The sequence below is a fragment of the Callospermophilus lateralis genome, chromosome 2 (assembly GCF_048772815.1).
Source record: "Callospermophilus lateralis isolate mCalLat2 chromosome 2, mCalLat2.hap1, whole genome shotgun sequence".
NCBI lineage: Eukaryota > Metazoa > Chordata > Mammalia > Rodentia > Sciuridae > Callospermophilus > Callospermophilus lateralis.
The window spans coordinates 117126946-117150865 of NC_135306.1; the positions used below are offsets into that span (position 1 = coordinate 117126946).

General features: G+C 36.4%; 1 protein-coding gene across 1 annotated transcript in view; it reads left to right on the forward strand.

The window, feature by feature from the left end:
- The window catches only part of Arhgap20 (Rho GTPase activating protein 20), a 119754-nt gene extending 111872 nt beyond the window's left edge, over nt 1-7882 (forward strand). The window contains exons 12-15 of the mRNA XM_076843791.2: nt 519-628; nt 2928-3117; nt 4234-4348; nt 5466-7882. Coding sequence (XP_076699906.2) covers nt 519-628; nt 2928-3117; nt 4234-4348; nt 5466-7306 — 2256 coding nt within the window. The 3' untranslated portion in view covers nt 7307-7882. The remainder of the gene's footprint in view (nt 1-518; nt 629-2927; nt 3118-4233; nt 4349-5465) is intronic.
- Nucleotides 7883-23920: the final 16038 nt, after the last annotated feature.

Genomic DNA, 23920 nt, shown 5'->3' on the forward strand with positions numbered 1-23920 from the left:
GAACATTATTACCACCACTAGTATTGTTTTAAGATAACAGACTTTTATTTATTTCTCTATTCCAAGCACATCAAACATTGTCTCACATATATAAATAATTACATATAGAGTGATTGAATGTTACCAACTTATGAACCTCACAGATATCTTGGTGCCTTTCCTTGAACTAGCTATTTAAAAAAAGGAAAAATAGAAAAAAGGATTTAGGATAGTTTACTGCCAGATCCTGTCACATTGTACTAATTTGCTAAAATGTATACAAAATAGGAGGTTTCAGCACAAATAGATTGCCTTTTATTTTTCCTACCATAATCCCAACTTTAATTATCCCAGTGGTTTCTTGTTAGGAAAAAAAAAAAAAATCAAAGCACGTGATCTGTGTGTACAAGTTAGTAGAGAATTGGCACAGAGTTCTGTGTACTTAAAAGAACAAGAAGACTTGACTTTTCTAATTTATCCAACACATATTTTCAATGAGAATGATTTAAAATATTTGTTTTTTTGTTTGTTTGTTTAAGGATTTTCTACGAAATATTCCAGGAAGTATTTTTTCATCAGATCTCTATGATCACTGGGTCTGTGTAATGGATCAAGGAAACGATGAAGAGAAAATAAATACAATTCAAAGGTAGTTTTTATAATTTGGTCATTCTCAAAAATAGAAATACTTATTTTTAAGCTTGTTTATTAAAATGACAATTTTTAAAGTCTTATCCATGGGGACCAGTTTTAAAATAGTTTTTTTTTTTTTTTTCCTGCTGGGCACAGTGGTACACACCCTGTTATCAGTGACTTGGGAGACTGAAACAAGAGGATAGCAAATTCAAGTCCTGCCTTAGCAATTTAGTAATGCCCTGTCACACACACACATACACACACACACACACACAAAAAAAAAAAAAAAAAAAAAACTTGGGATATAATTCAGTGGTAAAATGCCCCTGGGTTCAATCTGTAATACCACAAAAAAATAGTTTTTTTCTGCTTCTGTCGTGGCTGTTTCTTTCTCCCTAATCTTATTAACATGGAATACTTGAACATTATATACCTTCTATATATCTGAATCTGATAGGAGCTAAAATTCATTAGTCTACTAGTTAGTATTGTATGTCCAGAATGTAATTTATGATCTGAATCTGGGAACTTATTTAACTAATCAGAAAACTCCACATACATTAAATTCAGTCACTGGAGTCATGCAGATAAAATGATTTGTTTCCTCTGTAAGTAATCACAGTCTGGTGGAGTTTAGAGGTAAACTGAGAATAACAACAATACAGTTTAATCAGTGCTATAAAAAGGTATTTGGAGGGCAGTTGACTCCTTAAGAAGTACCCTGGAAAAAAGGGAGTTGCCAAGTCACAGTCTGATCACAAAGAAGGCACTTCTATTCTCATACACAGAGATTTCCAGTAGAATTCTCTACTGCATTTCTACCCACATGTCCTACATTATACGAAAACAGGAAAGAAGTGTTCTCTAACAAAAGCAATATGCCAGTACTGTGAAAATTATTGAATCCTAATCATTTATTTGTATATTTAGTTTTATCTAGAACAACTTTCAATTACACACTGCTATTGATTAAGATCTTTTAACAGTATAATGTTGTATAGTTATTGAAGACACCAGAAACGAAAGCCATAACAAAATGCTGCATCCATTTTCATTATAGTTTGGTGTGAATCAATAATATATAGTAAGCTTCAAATTTTATACTTTGTCCAAAACACTATGTTCTACAAATTGATAAATGATGTTTATTTTTTTAAAAAAGATAAAATCATAACACTAATGCAAATATAAAATAAACCTATGAAAGATTTTATTTAAATTATTAATGAAGGAATCAGTAAGATGTTACAGCCAGTTCAAAGGAGATTTCAAAGTACCAAAACTTAATAACAGTTGGATCAGAAATACTGAAATGAATTTACAGAGACATACAAATCTGGCTTTTTCTACCAAGGAAGTGATGAAGATAAGTCAATCTTTTTCTCCACCAGACAGGATTTTATTCTATAAACAAGTACTAGGTAACTATTGTCAGTTATCTTCAATTTAAAGAGTTGTAAAATAGCTCAAAGACCCTTATAAAATCAGGTAACCCAAAATCATATGCTAGATGTTTGATTTACACCCTATCTTCTGATCTCAGAGTCTTTCATAACATCCCTGTCACCTTGCTCTTTGTCAGTCCTCTGGGCTGAAGAAAGGCCTTTGTTATTTGTACAGTAGTATTTAGACTACCTTCTTCAAGTTTTCAGGTTCTTATAGAAAAAAATAGTCATGAATATCAGCATGTATATCATACATATGCACACTCACACTGGTAGTAAAAATTTTCAGTGAATGATCACTTAAAAGTCCTTAAAATGGGAACAATAGAAAATATACCATTATAAGCTTGGCTTCTAGGTGAGAGTAATACCAATAACAGATGTAGAAGAAAACTGACCTTGGAAGCAACTAGAACAGGGCCCGGGCTCTCAGAATAGACCTAGAAGTCCTAATGGATTAATTTGGGGTTCTCACCAACAGAAAGCATTCCTGTGTTGCTACTTGAAAATAATGAAGAACATTATCAAAAAGCTTTTTGTGAGAATACTTTGAAATGTTGCAATATTTACCTAAGTTAAAACACATTGTACTAGTTTCAGGGGAAATATTTTAGGCAGCATTTTTCTGAGACATTTTTCTACAGTTTTTCATTAAATTATAAAGATAATATATAAACAAAAAAAATTCCAGTGCTTATTTTCTCCCTTTTCTGTACTTTCTTTGCATAGTACCACATGACTGAAACTCTGGAAAATTCCCTTTTGATTTTCATGGTTCCCCATAAAAAATGAGGGTTGCCTTGTCTTTATTATAGGATTTTTAATAAAACATCTTGCTTAAAAAGTGTATTTCTTTTCTGTCTTTAGGCTACTAGACCAGCTTCCAAGAGCCAATGTTGTTCTCCTAAAGTATCTGTTTGGGGTATTACGTAACATTGAGCAACATTCCTCATCCAATCAGATGACTGCATTTAATTTAGCAGTATGTGTAGCTCCAAGCATTCTTTGGCCTCCTACTTCCTCCAGCGCAGAACTAGAAAGTGAATTTACAAAAAAGGTAATTAAATTTTTCATTTTTATGCCTTAAGGGACTGGGACTGTGTCCCCATTTTGAAAATGTAATTCATGGTACTCTGAAAGACAATTTTTAAAATAGCTTATGTATATAGTTACACTGAAATTCAGTTACTGGCTATGGAGTGTTCTTTCCTATTCTGATAGACTATAGGAAGGTGATGTAAGCAGAAAAGTTACAGTGGTTATTTCTCTTTTCCCTTTAAGGAAGATAACCAGTAGAACTAACTGAAACCACAGGATGATAAGAAAGCAGTTGTTTAAAAAATAAACAAGGACTTTGGAGTAAGACAAGCCAGAGTTCAATTTTCAGACCCACTTCTTACCAAATATACAACATCCTCATCTAAAATAAGGAGGTGGTGATGACATAATAGTTGCTAGAAATCATACCCCTGTAATGACTAGTTATTAATAAGGGGTTTGGAAATATCAGTTCCCTTTGCTCCCAACATTTTTCCTGCCCCTTGGCCTTAGCTCTTAGGATAAGGAAATACAGAAAGGTTCTAATATGTCTCAGGGGAGGCACAAAGCTCAGTAGTAACTCTTTCCTCTTCCCCAAAGTGCCTCCAGTTAGGGAGTATAATACAAGACAGTACATGGATATAGACTAGATAAGAAAATCATAAGTTTTCTCTCAAGTTCTCTCCTTCATGAACTCTCTTCCCAAACTTATAACAAACCTGCTCTTTATACAAGAAATACTTTTATAAATTTTTATCTCTTGATATTTTATGAAGTTTAATAGCAATATATATTTCTCTACTCCCAAATGCCCTATAGAGAATACTTGAAATTACCCTCATTTTGAAGGAGGAGCTACTGGTATTAAGGGTTATCATTAAACCAAGACCAAAAATAATAATTTTAACTAGTGCACTAAAATTAGTTTCTGTGTCCATACTACTCTTGAAAGTATTATAGATTTTTAGGAGAAACTTTTAAAATATACAAGTTGTATGCTTTTATATACTTTTAAAAAAAGGAATTTCTCAGAATTTTTGCATTTTCTTATTTTAAAAAATCAGGATTCATATATGAACATTTATAAACATATGACATGAAAAGTGGCACTTTAATTTTGTCCTTTTTTGTTTAGGTTTCCCTGCTTATACAATTTCTGATTGAAAATTGCTGTAGGATATTTGGAGAAGAAATCACTTCCCTCCTGGGAGAAGTTTCAGTGAGATGTGACACTAGAGAGAATGTCCCAGGTATTGTGAGGAAGTGGATTGGTTTATGTAAGAACTAGACAGATGTCTGTGAAGATGCTAGGACAGTGGTTGTCCTGATGCTCTGAGAATGAAGGGAGCCTCTGACCTAAATCAGTAAGGCCCTGGGCTCTCTTTCCTTCTTTAGAAGGCTGCTAGTAGGTCAGGGTATGTTAACAGCATGATGGGGTTAAGAAGTTCAGGAAGTGAGTTGCGTGCTGTGCCATGATGGTTGAAGCCTTTATTTTAAATAAAACTTTGAGGAAACCTAACACATTCTTATACATACACATATACATATGTGTGTGTGTGTTTGTGTATACACACACATATTTTATATATGTGTGTATAATTTATATATGTGTGTCTGTGTGTGTGTGTGTGTGTGTGTGTGTGTGTGTATTTTATATATATGTATAGACTGCAGTGATTGAAACTGGAATAGAAGGCCCAAAGCCAGGCCTGAGTTTTTTCTTTCTAGTAGACCCTGAGATGCTATTCTTTGTTCTATGAAACTATTTGAAAACAACTAGATCATTGGGGGAATCTTAATTCAAAGGTATATAATCTCTAAAGTATGAATTCTTATATATCTTTGGCCAGTTATTCTGTGCCTCCACACATCAGTATCTTCATCTATAAAATGTAGATAACAATATCTAAATGTGGATAATAATGTCTGTGGTGGTTGTAAAGATTAAATAAGGTAATGAACTTAACTTTAAAGAACTTTGAAAAAGAGAAATTAGTAGGGTTAATTAATGATGTCCTCAAGACTAGAGTTAATTATGTATAATCACCAGCAATCTATGTTAGAAGATAGTCTTATTCAAATCTAAGTATACCTGCCATTAATTGCTTCCTATTTTTCAACATTTTTGGTCTTAGTTTGTTGAAATTCCATTTCATTAGTGACTGAGATAAATCTAGTATACCAAACAGGTTTTTATTTCTTCTGCACTAGCAGTTGGGAAGACTACAAAACATCCTTTTTCCTTCTTGAGAGTAGGAATTTGAACACTACATGTAAAGAACATTAATCTAAGCATAGTTTGATGGCAGCATGGGCTATATTTGTGGTAAGTAAATTTGCTGATTATAGTTTGCTCTTTTTTGACAGATATCTCTTGCTTCCAACTGAATGACTCCTCCTATGACAGCTTGGAAAATGAATTAAATGAGGATGTTGATGCACCATGTAGTGATTTGGTAAAGAAACTTGGTCAGGGTAGCAGAAGTATGGATTCTGTCTTAACCCTAAGTGACTATGACCTTGATCAGCCTGAGGTGGAAGGTCTTTTAACCTTGAGTGATTTTGACTTAGACCATTCTAAAGATGAAGACATTCAAGTGAAGCAGCCTCTTGAGACAAAGCCGGTGAACGTTTCAGGAATGTATAGAAAGGCTGCACTGGGGGAGCATGCCAGGGCCCCATCTGGCACTTGTTTACCCAGCTACCTGTCCACTACTACAACAGATGCTCCAAAAATCCTGCGGCGACACCGGCGCTGTTCAGAACCAAGCATTGACTACCTAGACTCAAAGCTTTCCTATCTCAGGGAGTTTTACCAGAAAAAGCTACGCAAGTCCAGCTGTGATGTAATCCTCTCTCAAAAAGATGAAGACTGTCTGAAGCAGAATCAGTCTCTCCAGGAAGAGGGTAGGACATGTTCAGTAACAGGCACTGATGTCAATGAGAAGAATGCCACAAATCAGAACATTAAGAAGAAAAGCTTCTCTGGTAATGAAGGAAATCATGTGAAACTTTTCACTAAGTCTAAGCCCATGGCCATTTCTGTGGCATCTTATAGTCATATACCCTCCCGGGATCATTCCAGGAACCAAACCTTTGATCCAGATTCATCTGGATACTCCCCACCACACACAGCAGATGCCCTCAAGAGTTCAAGGACACATCGGCGCTGCTCAGAGCCTAACATAGATGACCAGAACTGCAAACTGACCTATCTCCGAGGGATTTATTCAAAGAAACAACATAAAACCAGCTGTGAAGCTGGTCTGTTGCATGGAGAGGAGGATTATCTCAAACGACATAAGTCTTTGCAAATGGAGGGGCAAAAGCTTATCAATCAGAGTTTAGTCATGGGGATTGAGGTGGGCAAGAGCAGTTCCACAAACCAAAGCACTGAGAAGGTTTTACCCCCTAGACTAAACCTTGGCCCCCGAGCCAGCTATTCCAGTTTATCTTCACCAGGCACTTCCCCATCTGGCTCTTCAGTAAGCTCCCAGGACAGTGCTTTTTCTCAGATTTCTGAACAGTCTGTATTCACGCCCACTGAAACTTCCTCTCCAATAGATTGCACTTTTCAGGCTCAAAGAAAGCAAGAAGAGCTTTCTTCTGACTTCAGTAGTTCTAGCTTCATTTCTGGAATGCCTGGTCCCTCAACAGGGCAGGCCAGCAGTCAACCAGCTTATACAAAAAAGGACAATACTGTAGAGTGGCATTCACAAATGCATTCTGTAACTCTTCATCCCAGCACATGGTTAAGAAATGGTGTGGCCAGTTTGAAAAACTGGTCTCTCAAAAAGAAAGTAAAGGCAGCCAGACCAGAGGAAAAGAAAATCTGTTCTCTAAAAGGACCCTTGGAGTTACCTCCTCATGCTTCTCATGCCAAATCACTGCAAGAAAGACAGAAAGACATACCCTTCCAGGTAGCTGAAGGATTTGGAGCTATGCAGACAGCCCAATGGTATAGTTCTTATCCCTGTCAGGATTCAGAGAAACACTGTGGCTCTCCATTCAGCCTAGTGGAAAGCAAACTCAAGCTTTGTACAAAGTCCCACGAGAGAGGAGAGAGGGGAGGGCACTCTTCTGCTGGTTCCCTGGCTTGGGAAAGGGCCTCAACCAGCTCTGTAACTGTGGAAGATGTGGACAGCCCAGATGCAGGGCCTGTAGTAGTGTGTGATGATGGGGACAGAGATTTAACCAAAGACATTTAACCACAGAGTCTGATGTCTGCAAGAACACAAACTTAGCTAATAACATAAAGACAGTAATTATTATGACCTCTTTTTATAAAATATCTGGGATAGGTAATATAAGGATAATCATTGCTAATACTTAGGACAACAAAACACTTCTTTCTATTGAGACAACTTATCAAAAACTGTATACTAAAATTTTCAGCATCTAATGTTTTGGAGGTTTTTCCTTTTTAAAACGTGGGATTGATCCTGTCATGAGATTTTAAGAGATGCATGCACAGGACTAGAGAAAGTGCCCTCTGTAGAAGCCTACCTGTGTCAACAAGTCTGAGATCAGTGTTCTGAGAAGACCAACATATCATAAATTGAAGAATCAGAGACGGAGAGAGAAGGGAATGGTATAAAGAAACCATCCACTTTCTGTGGAATGTTTTTAAATAAGTAGGCAAGAAAAAAGACCACTAATCAAAGCATTAAGAAGAAAAGCATGTATGGTAATGGAGGAAATCATGTAAAACCTTTCCCTAAATCCAAACCTGTTGGTTCTAAGCAACTTCTTATAGGTGAATAGTTAGAATGAAGGAAGATACACATCTCCTCCAAATTGGTTGGGGAGGCCTGATAATTTATTTCCAGGTGAGGGGATGTAACCGTTATAACCTTTAAAGAAAGAGAAGAAAGGTCTATGGATATAATATGAAATAGAGATCTATAAACCATGAGTCAAGAGACAAGAACATGGTGGGGGAAGGGGTATGATTAAACTGATTAGGGCAAACAGGGTCATGTCCCTTAGAGGTAGCACCTGTAGGTCCAAAGAGCTTATGACACTGGCCATCTCAGTCACAGATGTGTGAAGTAGATTTCACCTTATAACCAACCACTCCCATATTAATACTATATGTCCATATGCATCTTTTATGGTATAATTAATATATTAAGTCAGCAGGGACTCCCCTTACCCTTAGGCATACTACTGGCAGAATTGCAAGATGTGAATGAAGCTTTTAGAGTGTCTTTCTGGAATAACTTACTTCTGTACTTACCAAAAATAATAGTTATAGCCTTTTTTCTTTCATATTGACAAATAGAAAAATTACCCACCTAATTTGAAGCATAGAAGAAAATAGTTGCTAAGGTTCTTTAATGACTATTCCCACTCTGCTCCCTTAGATACTTAATGTGAATAGTCTGTTAATATTGCTGTAAAGTATTATATGATTTGAAGCAGGTTACATGTCATTTTATTATACTTCATCAATCTGTAATATATTAGACTGATGCTTTAAAATGCTTTGAGTTTGTATAATATATCTTGACAAATTTTATTACCACATGTTATGTAATAAATGTGTATTTTTGTACTTGCAGAAACTGCTGCTAACTTTTAAAGTTGTTTGATTTTCAAGGCACTGATAATGGATATGTATGAATTCCATGCTGTCTGTTAAATAAAATGCCATTCTACAGAGTTCACAGTCCCATCAGAGAAATATTGACATTGGGGAGTTGTTTTAGTCTATGAACTTTATGTCTGCCTCACAGTGAAGTTTCTTGGGATATAGTTAATGCTGATTTGGATCTTTGAGCGTTTAGAGTAGGGTTTTTTCTCTTTTATATGTTTAAAATCTTATTTACCAAATGAGTCATGTTTTAGATGCAGAATCTGCATTTTTATCAGGAGTTATTTTTATTGCACCCCAGGAATGACATATCCTATCAGGTGCTCTAACTTGGTAGTGAGGACCACAATTCCACTTTCAGAAGTGTGAATAGTTATGTTTGGGCAATATGTACATACACTGATACTAATTTATACCTAAATTTTATAGAAATAAGATAATTTTGCCTTTAAAAAGACTCAACTCATAGTTTTCAGTAGTTTTAGAAGTTATCAAAGAATCATCAGTTCAATTTAATTAACTGTGTGAGACCTTGTAATGGTCTAAGTGTGAATCATTTCAACCAGAGTACCCAGTTGACCTTAGACACACCATGACTTTAGTGCTCTTCAGGTTAATGTGTTAAATATGACCGGTTTTTCATGAGTGCTGTATGCTTGCCTTCTTAAAACTCATTGAAGTCTCATTTGTACAAATTTAATTCATTTCAAGGGGATTCAAAAAAAGTATATTACCTTAGTTCAGAAAATTATGTGCTATAACTTGGTAGCAAGGACAACAGTTCCACTTTCAGAAGTGTAAATATTTATATTTGGGCAATATGTACATATACTGATATTAATTTATACCTAAATTTTAAAGAAATAAGAATTTTGCCTTTAAAAAGACTTAAACTCATTGTTTCCAGTAGATTTAGAAGTTACCTTTTTTGTGTGTTTATACTTTGTGTGACATAACATTGAATCAAAAGGATGTAATATATCCTTCACCCAATGACTTATTTTTTCTGTCGAAAAACTTTTAAACATATCTTCATCAATTCTGCTGGAAGTGTTTAACTTCTGTTTTCCTACCAGGTTGTATTTTGAAAACAGCCTATTTTAATGCAAAGAAAAATTCATTACCAAGATACTGTTAGTAAACAAGTTCTATTCCCTGAATAATGAAGTTGGGTAAAATGTTTACTTCCTTTAATATCTATTCTAGTTATGAAGATTTCCTGCTGAAATGAAGAGTGCTCATGAGTTCCATGTTGCCTGCCCTTAGTTAATCCTGTTCGGCTTCTGAGTCACCGTTACACATTGCATTTAGTTGCTTTCTAATTTTTTCAATATATATTTTTAGTTGTTTTTGTTTTTAGTTTTTTAGATGGACACAATACCTTTATTTTATTTATTTTTATGTGGCACTGAGGATTGAACGCAGTGCCTCACACATGCTAGGCAAGTGCTCTATCACTGAGCCACAACTGCAGCCCAACATTTTTTTTTTTAATACAATGAACTCCTTGAGCTTCAGTTTTGCATAATGTCAGAGGTTATGGCAGAATTGGTAGAAGTTTATCTTTAAAATCCCCCTGAAGAAGGGGGTGAGTGTGAGTGTGTGTATGTACACACACATACATATATATGTGTCTTAATGGTATTAAATGACTATCCTTTAATTTGTTCTCATTGTACAGCAAAGAAAAAAATATATTTTCACACAGTTCAAAGTGTTTCCTAACATTGACATCAAGGCAAAGAAAATATATCTTCTGTACTTTAATGTTGCATTTTATAAGATGCAGGTTTATAGACATAAAGATTTAAATGGTAATTGTTTTCATTTAGGCTTGATTTTAGATTGTAATAACTTGGAATCAAATTTAGAACTTGTGACCTCTTGATAAGAAGTGAATGAACTGGCTGAAAGTATGAAATAGCATGAGCAAATAAAATGGATGCTATCAGAAATACCCCTTTCTCTGCAGCTCACAGTAACTACTATTGTTAATGCCTAAAATTTTCAGGAATAAAAATATTTAATACCTTTGCCCAAAAATGGGATTAATGGTTAGCAGAAAGTCATTAAAATGCATGAATACAGAGAAGCTTAATGGTTGGTGGCACAGTAAATGAGTAGAAGGAAAATTTTAGATGAGCTAATACAAACAAGAAACTGAAACACAAGGGGCTCCCAAAAAAATTGAAAGAGAATGGTAAGGGAAAACAAGTGTTAAAATGTAAAAATGCTATTCAGGCAATTAAGTTTTTATTGCTACATGCTATTCTAGACTGTCTTGGTCAGCTTTTTCACCACTGTGACAAAAGGATCTGCCCAGAACAACTATAAGGTAGGAAAAGTTAATTTGGGGGCTCACAGTTTCAGAAGTCTTAATCCACAGCAGACTTCATTCCTCAGGGCTTAAGATGAGATGGAACACCATGGTGGAAGAGGTCAGTGGAGGAGAGCAGCTCACATGATGATCAGGAAGCAAAGCGAAAGATCCAGCCATACCCCACATGCTGCTTCAGTTACCATTCAATCCCATCAGAAGATTAATTCACTTATTGGGTTAAGACTTCTGTGACCCAACTATTTCTTCTCTGAAACTTCTTGTATTGTATCACAATACCCTTTGGGGGATACCTCACATCCAAACCATAACATAGACCTTGGTGATAGAGATTAAAAACGAAATGTTTTCTGTCTTTAAACAACTAAGGGGAAAATAAGGCTACATTAAAAAAAATGGCACTGTTGCTTGCATGTATTGATAATAAGTATGTGTAATATTTTCTTTAATGCTTATAATATCTCTTGTTTAGACACCTTCAGCTGAAACCCTAATCTGATACCAGGTTGTTTCCCTTCCATTCTACCTTAAAATGGAGATCATACTTCTCCCATAATAATGTATTTTAATCAGCTTTGTCATTGCTGTGACCAAAAGATCTGACAAGATCGGATTTAGAACTGAAAGTTTGAGACTCAAATTTTCAGAGAAATGGGCAGGGGGAGGCATACAAATAGGAAGGGAGGAAGTCAATTTAGATCTGTTTGCAAATGACATGATTGTATATTCAGAAAAAAAACAAAGACTATTAGGACTGACAAATTCAGTAAAATAGCTGGGTACAAAATTTTTAAAAATCAGTAGCTTTTATATAATGAATTTCCTGAGAAATTATGACAGCAGTTCTACTTCAAAAAAGGAAACAAAAACACCTAGGAATAAACTTAGCCAAGAAAAAGAAGTACCTCCCATGTTCTTGGATTGGAAAGATTAATGTTAACATGCCTACACTACTCAAAGCAATACCAATGACATTCTTCACAGAACTAGAAGACAACTCTAAATTTATGTGAGGGCACAAAAGACCCTTGAGCCAAAAGGACAACACTGGGTGCATTAAAAAAAAAAAACTTGATTTCAAAACATACTAAGAGCCATAGTAATCAAAACAGCATGGTATTGGCATAAAAACAGACCAATAAAAAAGGGTGGAGATCCAAAAATAAACCCAAACATCTACAACCAACTAGTTCTCGAAAGGAAAGCAAAAATTGACAGCCTACAAATCTGCACAGCAAAGACAACAAACAACAAATAGACAAGCTACAGAATGGGAGAAAATATTTGCCAACTATACATCTGACAGAGGGTTAATATCCAGTATATATAAGGATGCCAAATTCTTAAAAGAAATCCGTAATCCAATTCAAAAGTGTACATATGATCTGAATAAACACATCTCAAAAAAAGAAATATAAATGCTGACAAATAAAAGAATGTGTCAATATAATTAGCCATCAGATAAGTACAAATCAAAACTACAATGACATACCCTCTCACTCCAGATGAGTAGTATCCACAAACAAAAATTAAATATCATACTGGGAAAGGTGTGGAGAAAAGGGAACTTTTATATGTTGTTGCTGGTAAATTAGTAAAGCCATTATGGTTCTTAAGTAAAACTGGAGCTATCATATGATCCATATATCTGGGTATATATCCAAAGGAAATGAAAAAGCATACTGTTTTAGTCAGCTCTTTTGCTGCTCTGACTGAAAGAGCCAACCAAAACAACTGTAAAGGAGAAAAGGATTATTTTAGGGCTCACAGTTTAAGAGGTCTCAATCTATAGACGGCAGAATCCATTCTTCTGGGCTTTAGGTGAGACTGAACATTATGGTGGAAGAGTGTTGCAAAGGATAGCAGCTCACATTGTGATCAGAAAGCAGATTCCACTTTCCAGATATAAATATATAACCCAAAGCCATGCCCCCAATTTCCACCTCCTCCAGCCATACCCTACTACTTCAGTTATCAATCAGTTAATCCCTATCAGGGGATTATTTCATTAATTGGGTTAAGACTCTCACAACCCAATCATTTCTCTTCTAAACATTCTTGCATTGTCTCACACATGAGCTTTGGAGGGACACCTCACATTTAAACCATAACACACCAAAGAGATACCTATATGTCTGTATTTGTTGCAGTACTATTCACAATAGCAAAGATATGGAATTAACCTAGGTCCCCATCAAATAAATGATTAAAAGTATATATATGCAATGGAGTATTATTGTGCTATAAAACAGAATGAAACCCTGTCATTTGCAGCAAAATGGATGGAAGTAGAAGACATTATGTTCAGTGAAATAATCCAGACACAAAAAGACATTCTCTTGTGGAATTAAAAAAAAAAAACAATCTGTAAGTAGAATAGTGACTACTAGAGATTAGGAGTTGTGGATTTGATCGATGCATGCTGTATGCATGTTTGGAAATATCATACTGAATTTCATTGATATATAATTAAGTTTCATCAATAGATCATCTAGATTTTCCCCACCAAAAAAAAGAAAGAAATCACATGATAAATCAAATGGACTTAGACATTTATAGAACATTTCAGAACCCAACAGCTTATATATTTGTTTCATCATACATGGGATGTTCTCCAGAATAAACTATATATTATTGCATAAAATAAGTTTCAAAAAAATAAAAATATTATGCATCATCTCTGACCACAATGGAATAAAACTAGGGGGAAAAAAAGAAATTTCAGAAATGGTATAAATCCATGTAGATTTAACATGTTACTAAACAAACAGTGGGTGATTGAAAAAAATCAAAAAGGATGTTTTAAAATTTGTTGAAAGAAATGAAAAAAGATACATACCAAAACTTACAGGATGCAACAAAAGCAATACTAAGGAAATTTTATACCAATTAAATATATTAAATTTTTTTTTCAAACAACCAACCTAATGATAAATCTTAAGGATATATAAAATCAAGAGCAAATCAAATTCAAAATTATAAGAAATGACATCACAGCAGAATTTGATACCAAAATCAAAAATGAAAAATACCAATGAAACAAAATGTTACTTGTTTTAAAAGATAAATAAATCAACAAATCTTTAGGTAGGCTAAGAAAAAAAGACTCAAATAAAATTAGAAATAAAAAAGGAGACATTACAACTAACAACATGTCGTGACCCCTTGCCCGCAAGGAAGACGCAACTCAGGAATCTTCTTTCAGCAGTTTATTCAGGCCCTTGATATTTCTTCTAATTCCCCGTCGGATGCCCCTCCCAGCCTTAATAAAGCATCCCAAGCCCCAGTGTGAAGCTGCCACGTGGAACTTTCTCACAGGGTGCTGAGAAACCATGCACCAACTCTCCCAAACAAGGAGTTGTTTGTTACAGACCACAGTGGAGCCAGCGCCATCCTGCAATGGCGACCATAATCTGCAGAAGCGGCTCACCACAACAACACAGAAAGATAAAGGATCATTAGAGACTATTAAAAACAAATACATGCCAACAAATTGTAAAACCCAGAGGAAACAGATAAACTTTTGGACATGCGTAATCTACCAAAATCAAACCATAAAAACAGAAAAAACTAAACAGACCAATGACAAATAGTAAGACTGAATTAGTAATAAAAAGACTCCAAACAAAAGTGCAGGACCAGATAGCTTCCCAGAATTCCATCAAACTATTAAGGAAAAACTAGTAACCATTCTTCTCAAACTGTTGCAAAAAGTGAAAGGGAGGGAATTCTTCCAAACTCATTTTGGAGGCAAACATTACCCTGATATCAAAACCAAACAAGGACACAAAAGAAAACCATAGACTATTTCTCTAATAAATATAGATGCAAAAATTCTCAATAAAATTACTAGCAGATCAAAATAACCAGCATAACAAAAAGATCATTCACCGTGATCAAGTGGGATTTATCCCAGGGATGCAAGGATGGTTCAATATATGTTAATCAATAAACACAACGCATCACATCAAGAAAATGAAAAATCACAATTATCTCAATAGATTTTAAAAGGCATTTGATAAAATTCACAATCCGTTACTCATTTTAAAAACCCTCAGTAATTCAACAGCAAATCCCATCATAATATACAACTATAATGTACCAATAAAAAACTGGAAAGGAAACCAAAAACTAAACAAACACATACACACAAAAAAAAGAACTAATTAGAGGAATATGTCTCAATGTGACAAGAGACTATAGATAACAAACCCACAGCCAATATCATGAATGAAAAGAAAAAGCTTTTTTGCAAGATGTGCTCTCTCACAACACTTACTTAAAATAGTTCTGGAAGTCTTCACCAGTGCATGCAGGCAGGAGAAAGAAATGAAAGGCACACAAGTAGGAAGGGAAGAAGTTAAATCATTCCTGTTTTCAGAGGACATTATTCTATATTAAAAAAAAAAACTAAGGTCTCCACTAAAAGAAAATCAGAATTGATATTTACAAGATACAAAAATTAACATAATAATTTTTATTTTTCACAATGCTACTGATAATGAGATTGTTGAGGAAGAAATTGTGAAAGGAAGCCCATTCACAATAATTCTTTATTAGTCTATTTTAGTTATACATAATATTAGGGCTCATTTTGACATAATTATACAAGCATGGACTATAATTTGTTCTAATTCAGTCCCAAACACTCTTTGTCTCTGTTTTAGTAAGCTTTTTCACTGCTGTGACAAAAAGAACCCAACCAGAACATATCAGGAAGGAAAAGTTTGAGGGCTCATGGTTTCAGAGATCTTAGTCCATAGAAGGCCAACTCCATTCCACAGGGTTTGTAGTGAAACAGAACATCATGGCAGAAGAGTGTGACAGAGGGAAGCAACTCACCTGGTGTCAGAATGCAGAGAGAGATCTCCACTTGCCAGACACAAATATATACCCCAAAGCCATGCCCCCAATTCCTGCCTTCTCTAGCCACACCCTACTACTTCAGTTATCACTCAGATAATCTTATTGGGATTAATTCAATGATTGGGTTAAGACTCAAAACCCAATCATTTCTCCTCCAAACCTTCTTTCACTGTCTCAATGTGAGCTTTTAGGAAATACCTTACATCCAAACCATAACAGTCTCCCTTCCTCCCTACCACTATTCCCTTCCTTCTACTGATCTTCTATTTGTAGTTTTTTAAAAAATTAGTATATTGTAGGTGTACATGAAGGTGCTATTCACTGTGGTATATTCATGTATGTACATAGGAAAATGAGGTCAGATTCATTCCACTGTTCTTCCCTGTCCCATCCCTCCTCCTTCTACCTCAACTTCCTTCCTCTACTCAACTGATTTCTATTCTCAAGGAATTGACACACACATACACAAACACAGATTTTTTTTCTGCCTTATTTTGGTGTAGCTTCAAATATCAGAGAAAACATTTGACCTTTGGGTTTCTGGGTCTGACTTACTTAGCATGAAAGTCTCCAGTTCCATCCACTTACCAGTAAATAAACCTACCACCACAGAAACGAAGTTCTATGCGATGAAAGTGACAAAACTGATTTAAAAAAAAAAAAAAAAAAAAAGTCCTTTGGGTATAGACTGAGGAGTAGGATAGTGGGGTCAAATATGGTTCCATTCCTAGTTTTCCAAGGATTCTCCATACTGATCTCCACACTGTACCAATTTGCAGTCTCACCAGCAATGTATGAGTGTGCCTTTTTCCCCACATCCTCACCAACACTTATTGTTGTTTGTATTCTGATTAGATGCCATAGGGGTAGGAAAGACGATGGAATGCGATGGCCATCATTACACTAAGTACATGTATGAAGACTCAAAGAATGTGATTCTACTTTGTGTACAACCAGAGAGATGAAAAATTGTGCTCTATATGTGTAATATGAATTGTAATGAATTCTATTGTCATATATAACAAAATTTTTTAATTAAAAAATAAACAAATTTAAGAGGTCACAAGACAATGGAAAGACATCAGTATTCATGAATTGGACGAAATAATATTGTTAAAAATATCTAGCTGGGCATGGTGGCAGTGGGTCTGGAGGCTGAAGCAGGAGGATCACAAGTTAAAAGCCAGCCTCAGAAATTTAGCAAGGCCTGAAGCAACTTGGCAAGACCCTGTCTTAAAATAAAAATTAAAATTGCTGGGGATGTCATTCAGTGGTTAAGTACCCTTGGGTTCAATACCCAGTACCAAAAAAAAAAAAAGTCCATACATCCCAAAGCAAATTATCAATTGAATACAATTCCCATCAAAATACCAAGGATATTCTTCATAGAACTGGAAAAGAAAATCCTACACCTCTGGAAACACAAAAGATCCAAAATTAGCCAAAGCAACCTTGTGCAAAAAGAAGAAAGCTGGGGTTAGAGATATATAACTCGGTTTTAGCATGTGCTAGGCCCTGGATTTATCCCTAGCACAACAAAGAAAAGAAAATGAAAACCGGAGATATCATATTACCTGACTTAAAAAATACATACTACAAAATCATTGTAAACAAAATAGCATGTTCTTGACCTAAAAACAGACATATAATGCAATGGAACAGAAAAGCACCTTTGGCAAAAGTGCTAAGAACATGCATTTGAGAAAGGACATTCCTTTCAATAGATAGTACTTGGGAAATGTGCTTTTAAGTTCCAATCTCAGCAGTTACAAAAATCAACTGAAAACGTATTGAAAATTTAAATTTAAGACTTGAAGCAATGAAACACTGGAAGAAAATATAGGGAATATGCTTCTGGACTTTGGAATGAGAGAGGAAATTTTGAACAAGACCCTAAATGCACAGGAAACAAAAAGAGACAAATGAGATTTCATTGAAACTAAAAATCTTCTACATCACAAAGAATCAGAGCATATAAGAAACAAACCTACAGAATGGGAGAAAATGTTTGCAAACATATGTTTGACAGGAGGTTAATATCTTGAAGACATAATGAACTCAAACTAAATTGCAAAACAATAATTCAGTTAATGATTTGAGGTTGTGGCTTAGTGGTAGAGCGCTTGCCTAGCATGTGCGAGGTGCTGGGTTTGATCCTCAACACCACATAAAAATAAAATAAAGTTATAAAAAATAATATTTTAAAAAAACAATAATTCAGTTTAAAAATGGGCAATATATCTAAATAGACACTTCTAGGAAAACATACAATGGCCAACAGGTACATGAAAAAATGTTCAACATCACTAATCACCAGGGAAATGCAAATCAAAATCACAATAAGGTATCATCCACTTCCAGTAAGAATGGCTATTACAAAAAAGATAAAATATAAATGCTAGTGAAGATATAGAAAAAGGAAGCCCTTGCACACTGTTGGTAGAAATGTAAGTTAGTATAGCCATTATGGAAACAGTATGGAAAGTCCTCAAAAAATTTAAAAAACAATCTAGCAATCCCACTATTGGGTATATATCCTGAAGAAATGAGGTCAGTATATTGAAAAGACATCTGCACTCCCATGTTTACTGTGGACTATTCACAAGAGCCAAGGTATTTAATCAACTTAAGTGTCCATCAGTTGATGAATGGTTAAAGAAAATGTGTTCCACATTCACAATGGAATGATATTCAGTCATATAAAAGAATGAAATTGTCATTTGTGACACGTAAATGGAAGTGGATCATCATGTTAAATGAAATACACTAGGAACAGAACAACAGGTACTGCATAATCTCACTCATGTGTGGAATATAAAAGAGATTTCCTCCTAGAAATTGAGAATAGAATGGTGGTTGCCAGATGCTGGGGAAGAATAAGAAAAAGGGAAAGATGGAGAGAAGTTGATTGATAGGTACAAAGTGACAGAGTAAGAAGCTTTGGTGTGGTATTTCACAATAGGGTGACCATAGATAACAATAAGATTTTTTTTTCCACTGAGGATTGAACCTAGGGGCACCTTGCCATTGAGCTACATAACTAGTCCCTTGTTCTTTTCATTTTTTAAGACAGAGTCCCACTAAGTTTCCAAGGCTGGGCTTGAACTTGCAGTTCTCCCTTCTCAGCCTCCTGAATCACTGTGATTGCAAGTGTGCACCACAACACAGGTTTAGAAGATGTTTAACTCAATTTAAATATTACACAATGTGTAAACATATTGAGAAATTACATGGCACCCATTATTATGTGTAATTTTTATGTTTTTATGCATCAGTTGAAAAAATAAAATAATAATAATAAAATTATAATAAAAGTGAGAAACAAAGAATCCTAAATGAAAGTGATCTAAGCCCAGCATGGTAGTACATACCTATAATCCAGCAGCTCAGGAGGCTGAGGAAGGAGGGTTGCAAGTTCAAAGTGAGGTCCTAAGCAAGTTAGCAACACCCTGTCTCTAAATAAAGTTTAAAAAGGGCTGAGGATGTGGCTCAGTGGTTAAGTGCCCCTGTGTTCAATCCTGGTACCCCTGCACACATACACACACAAAGTAATCTAAACTTCAAAGTGGCAAATGCTGAGACCAGTAGGATATGATACATGTATATATTATAATGTCCATAGCAACTACTATAAACTATATTGTTAGTTTCTTTCTCTAAGACTCCAGAAATAAATCAAGATGAAACCTATTTTTTAAAAAGTTTAGGGGCTGGGGATATGGCTCAAGTAGTAAGGCACTCGCCTTGCATATGTGGGGCACTGGATTCGATCCTCAGCACCACATAAAAATAAAATAAAGATATTGTGTCCACCTAAAGCTAAAAAATAAATATTAAAAAAAAAGTTTAAATAAGTCACAGAAAGGCAAAAATGGGAAACAGGAACAAAACTAGAGGAAAAAAAAACAGGAAATGATATGATGGCATATATAAGCTTTAACATATCAAGATTGCTCTAAATGTAAATGACCTGCATGCACTGACCAAAAGACAGATTAACAAAGACAAATTGGCAGGGAGTGGAAAGAAGAAGAAAAGCAAAAACACCTACTTCACTATGGCCCTGTCTACAGGAAACTCACTCCAAACTCAACGACATAGGTAATAGGAAAAGGATGGATGTTGAAGAATACATACTATGCAAACATTAATCAAAAGAAAGCAGGAGTGGCTGTGTTAAAATTGGTTAAGGCAGGCCTCAAAGCAAAGAAAATTGCTGAAGACAGAAAGAGACAGTACATGACAATAAAATGATCAATCACCAGAAAGATGCAATCACCATAAAGTGTAAATATCTATACATAAACTGAGCCTCAACATAAGCAAAGCAAAATAATTACACAACTGAAATGAGAACTAGACAACTCCAGTCATAATTAGAGACCTCAACATTCCTCCCAATAACTGATAGAACTAGAAAAAAAAACAGCAAGAAAATAGAACTCAATACCATCAAGAGGCAGTTACAAAAGACTTTTTTTTTTTTAACTCAAAGAACTAAATAAAAATAAAACAGATCAAAATATGTGGGATGCCTCTAAGGCAACTGAGAGAAAATTTTATAACACTAAGTGCTTGCATTTAAAAAGAGGAAGAACCTCAAACCAAAAGCCTAAGTTTCTACTTCAAGGAATTAGAAAAAAATAAATTCAAAGCAAGCAACAGGGAATAATGAAGATCAGAGCAGAAATCAATGAAACTAAACATAGGAAAATAAAGGGGGAAAAAAGTTTAATTCACTCAAGAAAAAAAAAAAAAAGATTGGTAAACCTTTAGCAAGGCTGATGACAGAGCACACACGTGCAAGCACAAGTAACTAACATCAGAAATAAAACACAGGACACCAGTACAGATCCTGCAGCCATTAAGAGGATAATAAGAGAATATCGAGAAATTTTATATTTACACGTTTGACAACCTGAGAGATGGAACAATTCCTCAAAAACTACAAATTACCGACACTCCACCAAGATGAAGCAGATAGTCCAAAAGTCCTATAATTGTTAAACAAACTAAAATCAAAATTTAAAGCTCATGAAGAAAAAAATCTTCTATTTCCAGATAGTTTCTCTTTTAAACATTAGAATCCTCTGGTGAAACTAAGACCAATTTTATATGATCTCTTCCAGATAACAGGTAAAGAACTTTCTTAAGTCATTTTATGAAACTAGTACTACCCTGATACAAATTCTAAACAAAGACAGTACCGAATAACAAAATTCTGGATCAATATATCTAATGCAAGATTTTAAACAAATAAATTAACTGAAAACTGAATCTGACAATGGATAAAAAGAATCATGTGCTCTGCTTTGATCAGGCAGGTTTTTTTTTTTTCTTTTTCCAGGTAGGCAGGGTGGTGCAACATCCGAAAACCAGTCAGGATCCACCCCATCAGCAGGATACAGAAGAGCATCCTGTGTATCAGTTGGCATAAATACACATTTGACCACCTCAGAGACAAGGTGGCTTAGCAAACTTGAGGACAGTTTTTCATTAGAAAGCACAGCTTCCTGCCCACCCCAAACCTAGTCATGGGAAGGGGGTTTTCTTAAAACATTGGGGGCCAGGAGCATAAATACACTCTGCCTCAGTTGCCTCATCTGTAAAATGGAAAGACCTACTCACAGGACGGAAAGCATTTGTTTTTTTTCCACAAATATGTGAGCTCTCTCACTGTCAGGTGCTGTCCTTACTGGGCCCACAGGCCCAGGGACATCCCTGCCCTCCTGCCCTCCTGCCCTCCTGCAGGCTACATTGTAGTGGGCACGGCAGACAATCAAGGAGACAATTGGGGATATTTAGAGTAGATGATGAGAAGTGCTAAGGAGAAAACTAAAGCACAGAAGAGAGAGGGGAGTGACAGGAGGCAAGCCTGGTGGTGAAATGTCCGGTCAGAAGTCCAGGCAGCCAGCACCGAGGGCACCTAGAGCAAGAGCTTGTGGCTATGTGAAGAACAGGGGACTGCCACAGAGCGTAAGCCCTCCATGTACACGGGTCAGGGAGGGCTCATCTGAGATTTCATGCACTTGTGGTCTTTTGTTCTTTTTGTTACCTCCAGGTTTTGTCAAAAGATTTAAAAATATCTAAAATCAGATCTGTTTGATGTGACCTGAGAGAGTCACAGGCCAAGCTCAAATGACCCCAAGAGGCCACATCTGGCAAAAGCTCGACAGTTAGGCAGCAGGACGTTTGTCGTGTTTTCTCCACAGCCCCTCTCCATCCCTGGCATTGGCCGACCTGAGAAGCTGGCCATTCGATGGTGACTTAGAACCCAACACCAGGTTAAACCATGTCCAGGTAGTGACCCAAAGACTGGCTTTCTCAACGCATTTCTCAAATGCCAAATGCTTCCTTCCCTAGGGCCTGTGCCTATTCTGCTTTGGCTTCTAATCCTCTTAGTTGTAAGGACAGCACTGTGTTATTTGTCTGTCTTCTGCAGCATGTTCCATCCATGAATATACACTGAGGTCACTCATACTCAGAGCTGTGGCAGTGGACAAAAGCATTGGTCCTTTATTACCAGGACACACAGAAACAGTGCCCAGTCTCCCAAGGACAGTGAAGTTTGAGGAATTTTCTTCCATCCACGAGGCTTTACCTTCCCTCCATGTGGTGTCCAATGTGGGCTATGCACATTGTCCAAGTAGCTGGTCTCAGTTAAAAGTTCTCTTGGCACCAACTGGTCAACTTACGGTCATGTAGACAGAACTATCTGGTGGGCAGTTTTCACTTTTCACTTGGCTCTGGGTATCATGACTCTGGATGGGGCCAGTTGGGCCCCTGCATGTGCCCTTAACAGAGCCGGAGCAGCCCTACCTTCCCCCTGTCCTTCCTCTGCATGAGGTAGTTTGGAGAGCGGGAGCAACAGAATGGGGGTGATTTCAGGTAGCTGATAAATAGGATTGGGACTAGTTCCCTAACCTGGAAAAGACTCCTGGGCTCCCCCGTCCACAGTGGACCTGCCAAGGCTTTGACATTCGCCCCAGCTCGTGCCAGTGTGTGACTGACCAGCCTACAACAAAGGCTTTCTCAGAATCTGAGGTTAAGAAAGATGAAGGGCCAGAGCCGCCTGTCTGTCTGCAACAGGCATATTGCATAATACTGGCTTCCTCTGATCTTTCTGGTACGAGTTCCTAGTTTCTCCACTTCTCCCTTTCAGCTTTGTAATATAACACTCAGCCACTAGCTTCTTATCTTTGCTGTCTCCCCACCCCCCACCCCCCACCTCCTACCTCTCCTCTCAGACACACACAGAAAACCATTCCTGCTTTGAAGCCTTAAGAATCTTGTCATTTCCTTTAACACCCTTTGTTTGCTGGACTCATTGTTTAGTGATGCTGTAGCCATGTGAGGACCTTCGCCTGCCCACCTCCCACAGCCAATGTCATTTCCTCTCTCCCAGTGAGAAGGTTCTCTGGCAGGCAGGCCGCATGCCCCTCACAGGCTCCGGAGGGCCCATCCTGGGAGTGGAGACAGGGCTTGCGTTTGCATACTTGGTCCAGAGTTTTTCCACTCTTCTGTCAATGCAGGAGATGCTAAAGACAAGAGTGTTGACCTCCTTAGCTTTTATCTTCACAAGCATCCTCCCGAAGGGAATAATGAAGAGCCCTGAGTTATCAGGCCCAGCCCAGGAAAGATGGCAGTTTTCCCCTGTGGGGAAACTTCTGGGGTTAACACCTTCACTGGGTCTCCAGGTTTGACTAGGGGCAGCAGCATGGTGAGCTGTGGCATGTACACTAGCCTAACATTCTGTGTCTAAAGAACCCCAAGACCCCATGGAAGTGTTTCCTAAGTATCCCAACCTTGGAAAACAGACCAGTCTCACCATAAACTGATAATTTACTTTTATAAAAAGATTTCTTGCTTGCTTCCTTTGTTCTTTCCAAGAAGGCAGTCTGATTTGAGGCAAAAAATAAAAAGTTTGCCCCCAGGTAGCTTTTCACAAAGATATTAATGGAGAGATCAGGGACTGCCCTTCAGTGGTTCCAAACTGCTTGGGTTTCTCAGAGATAGGAACAC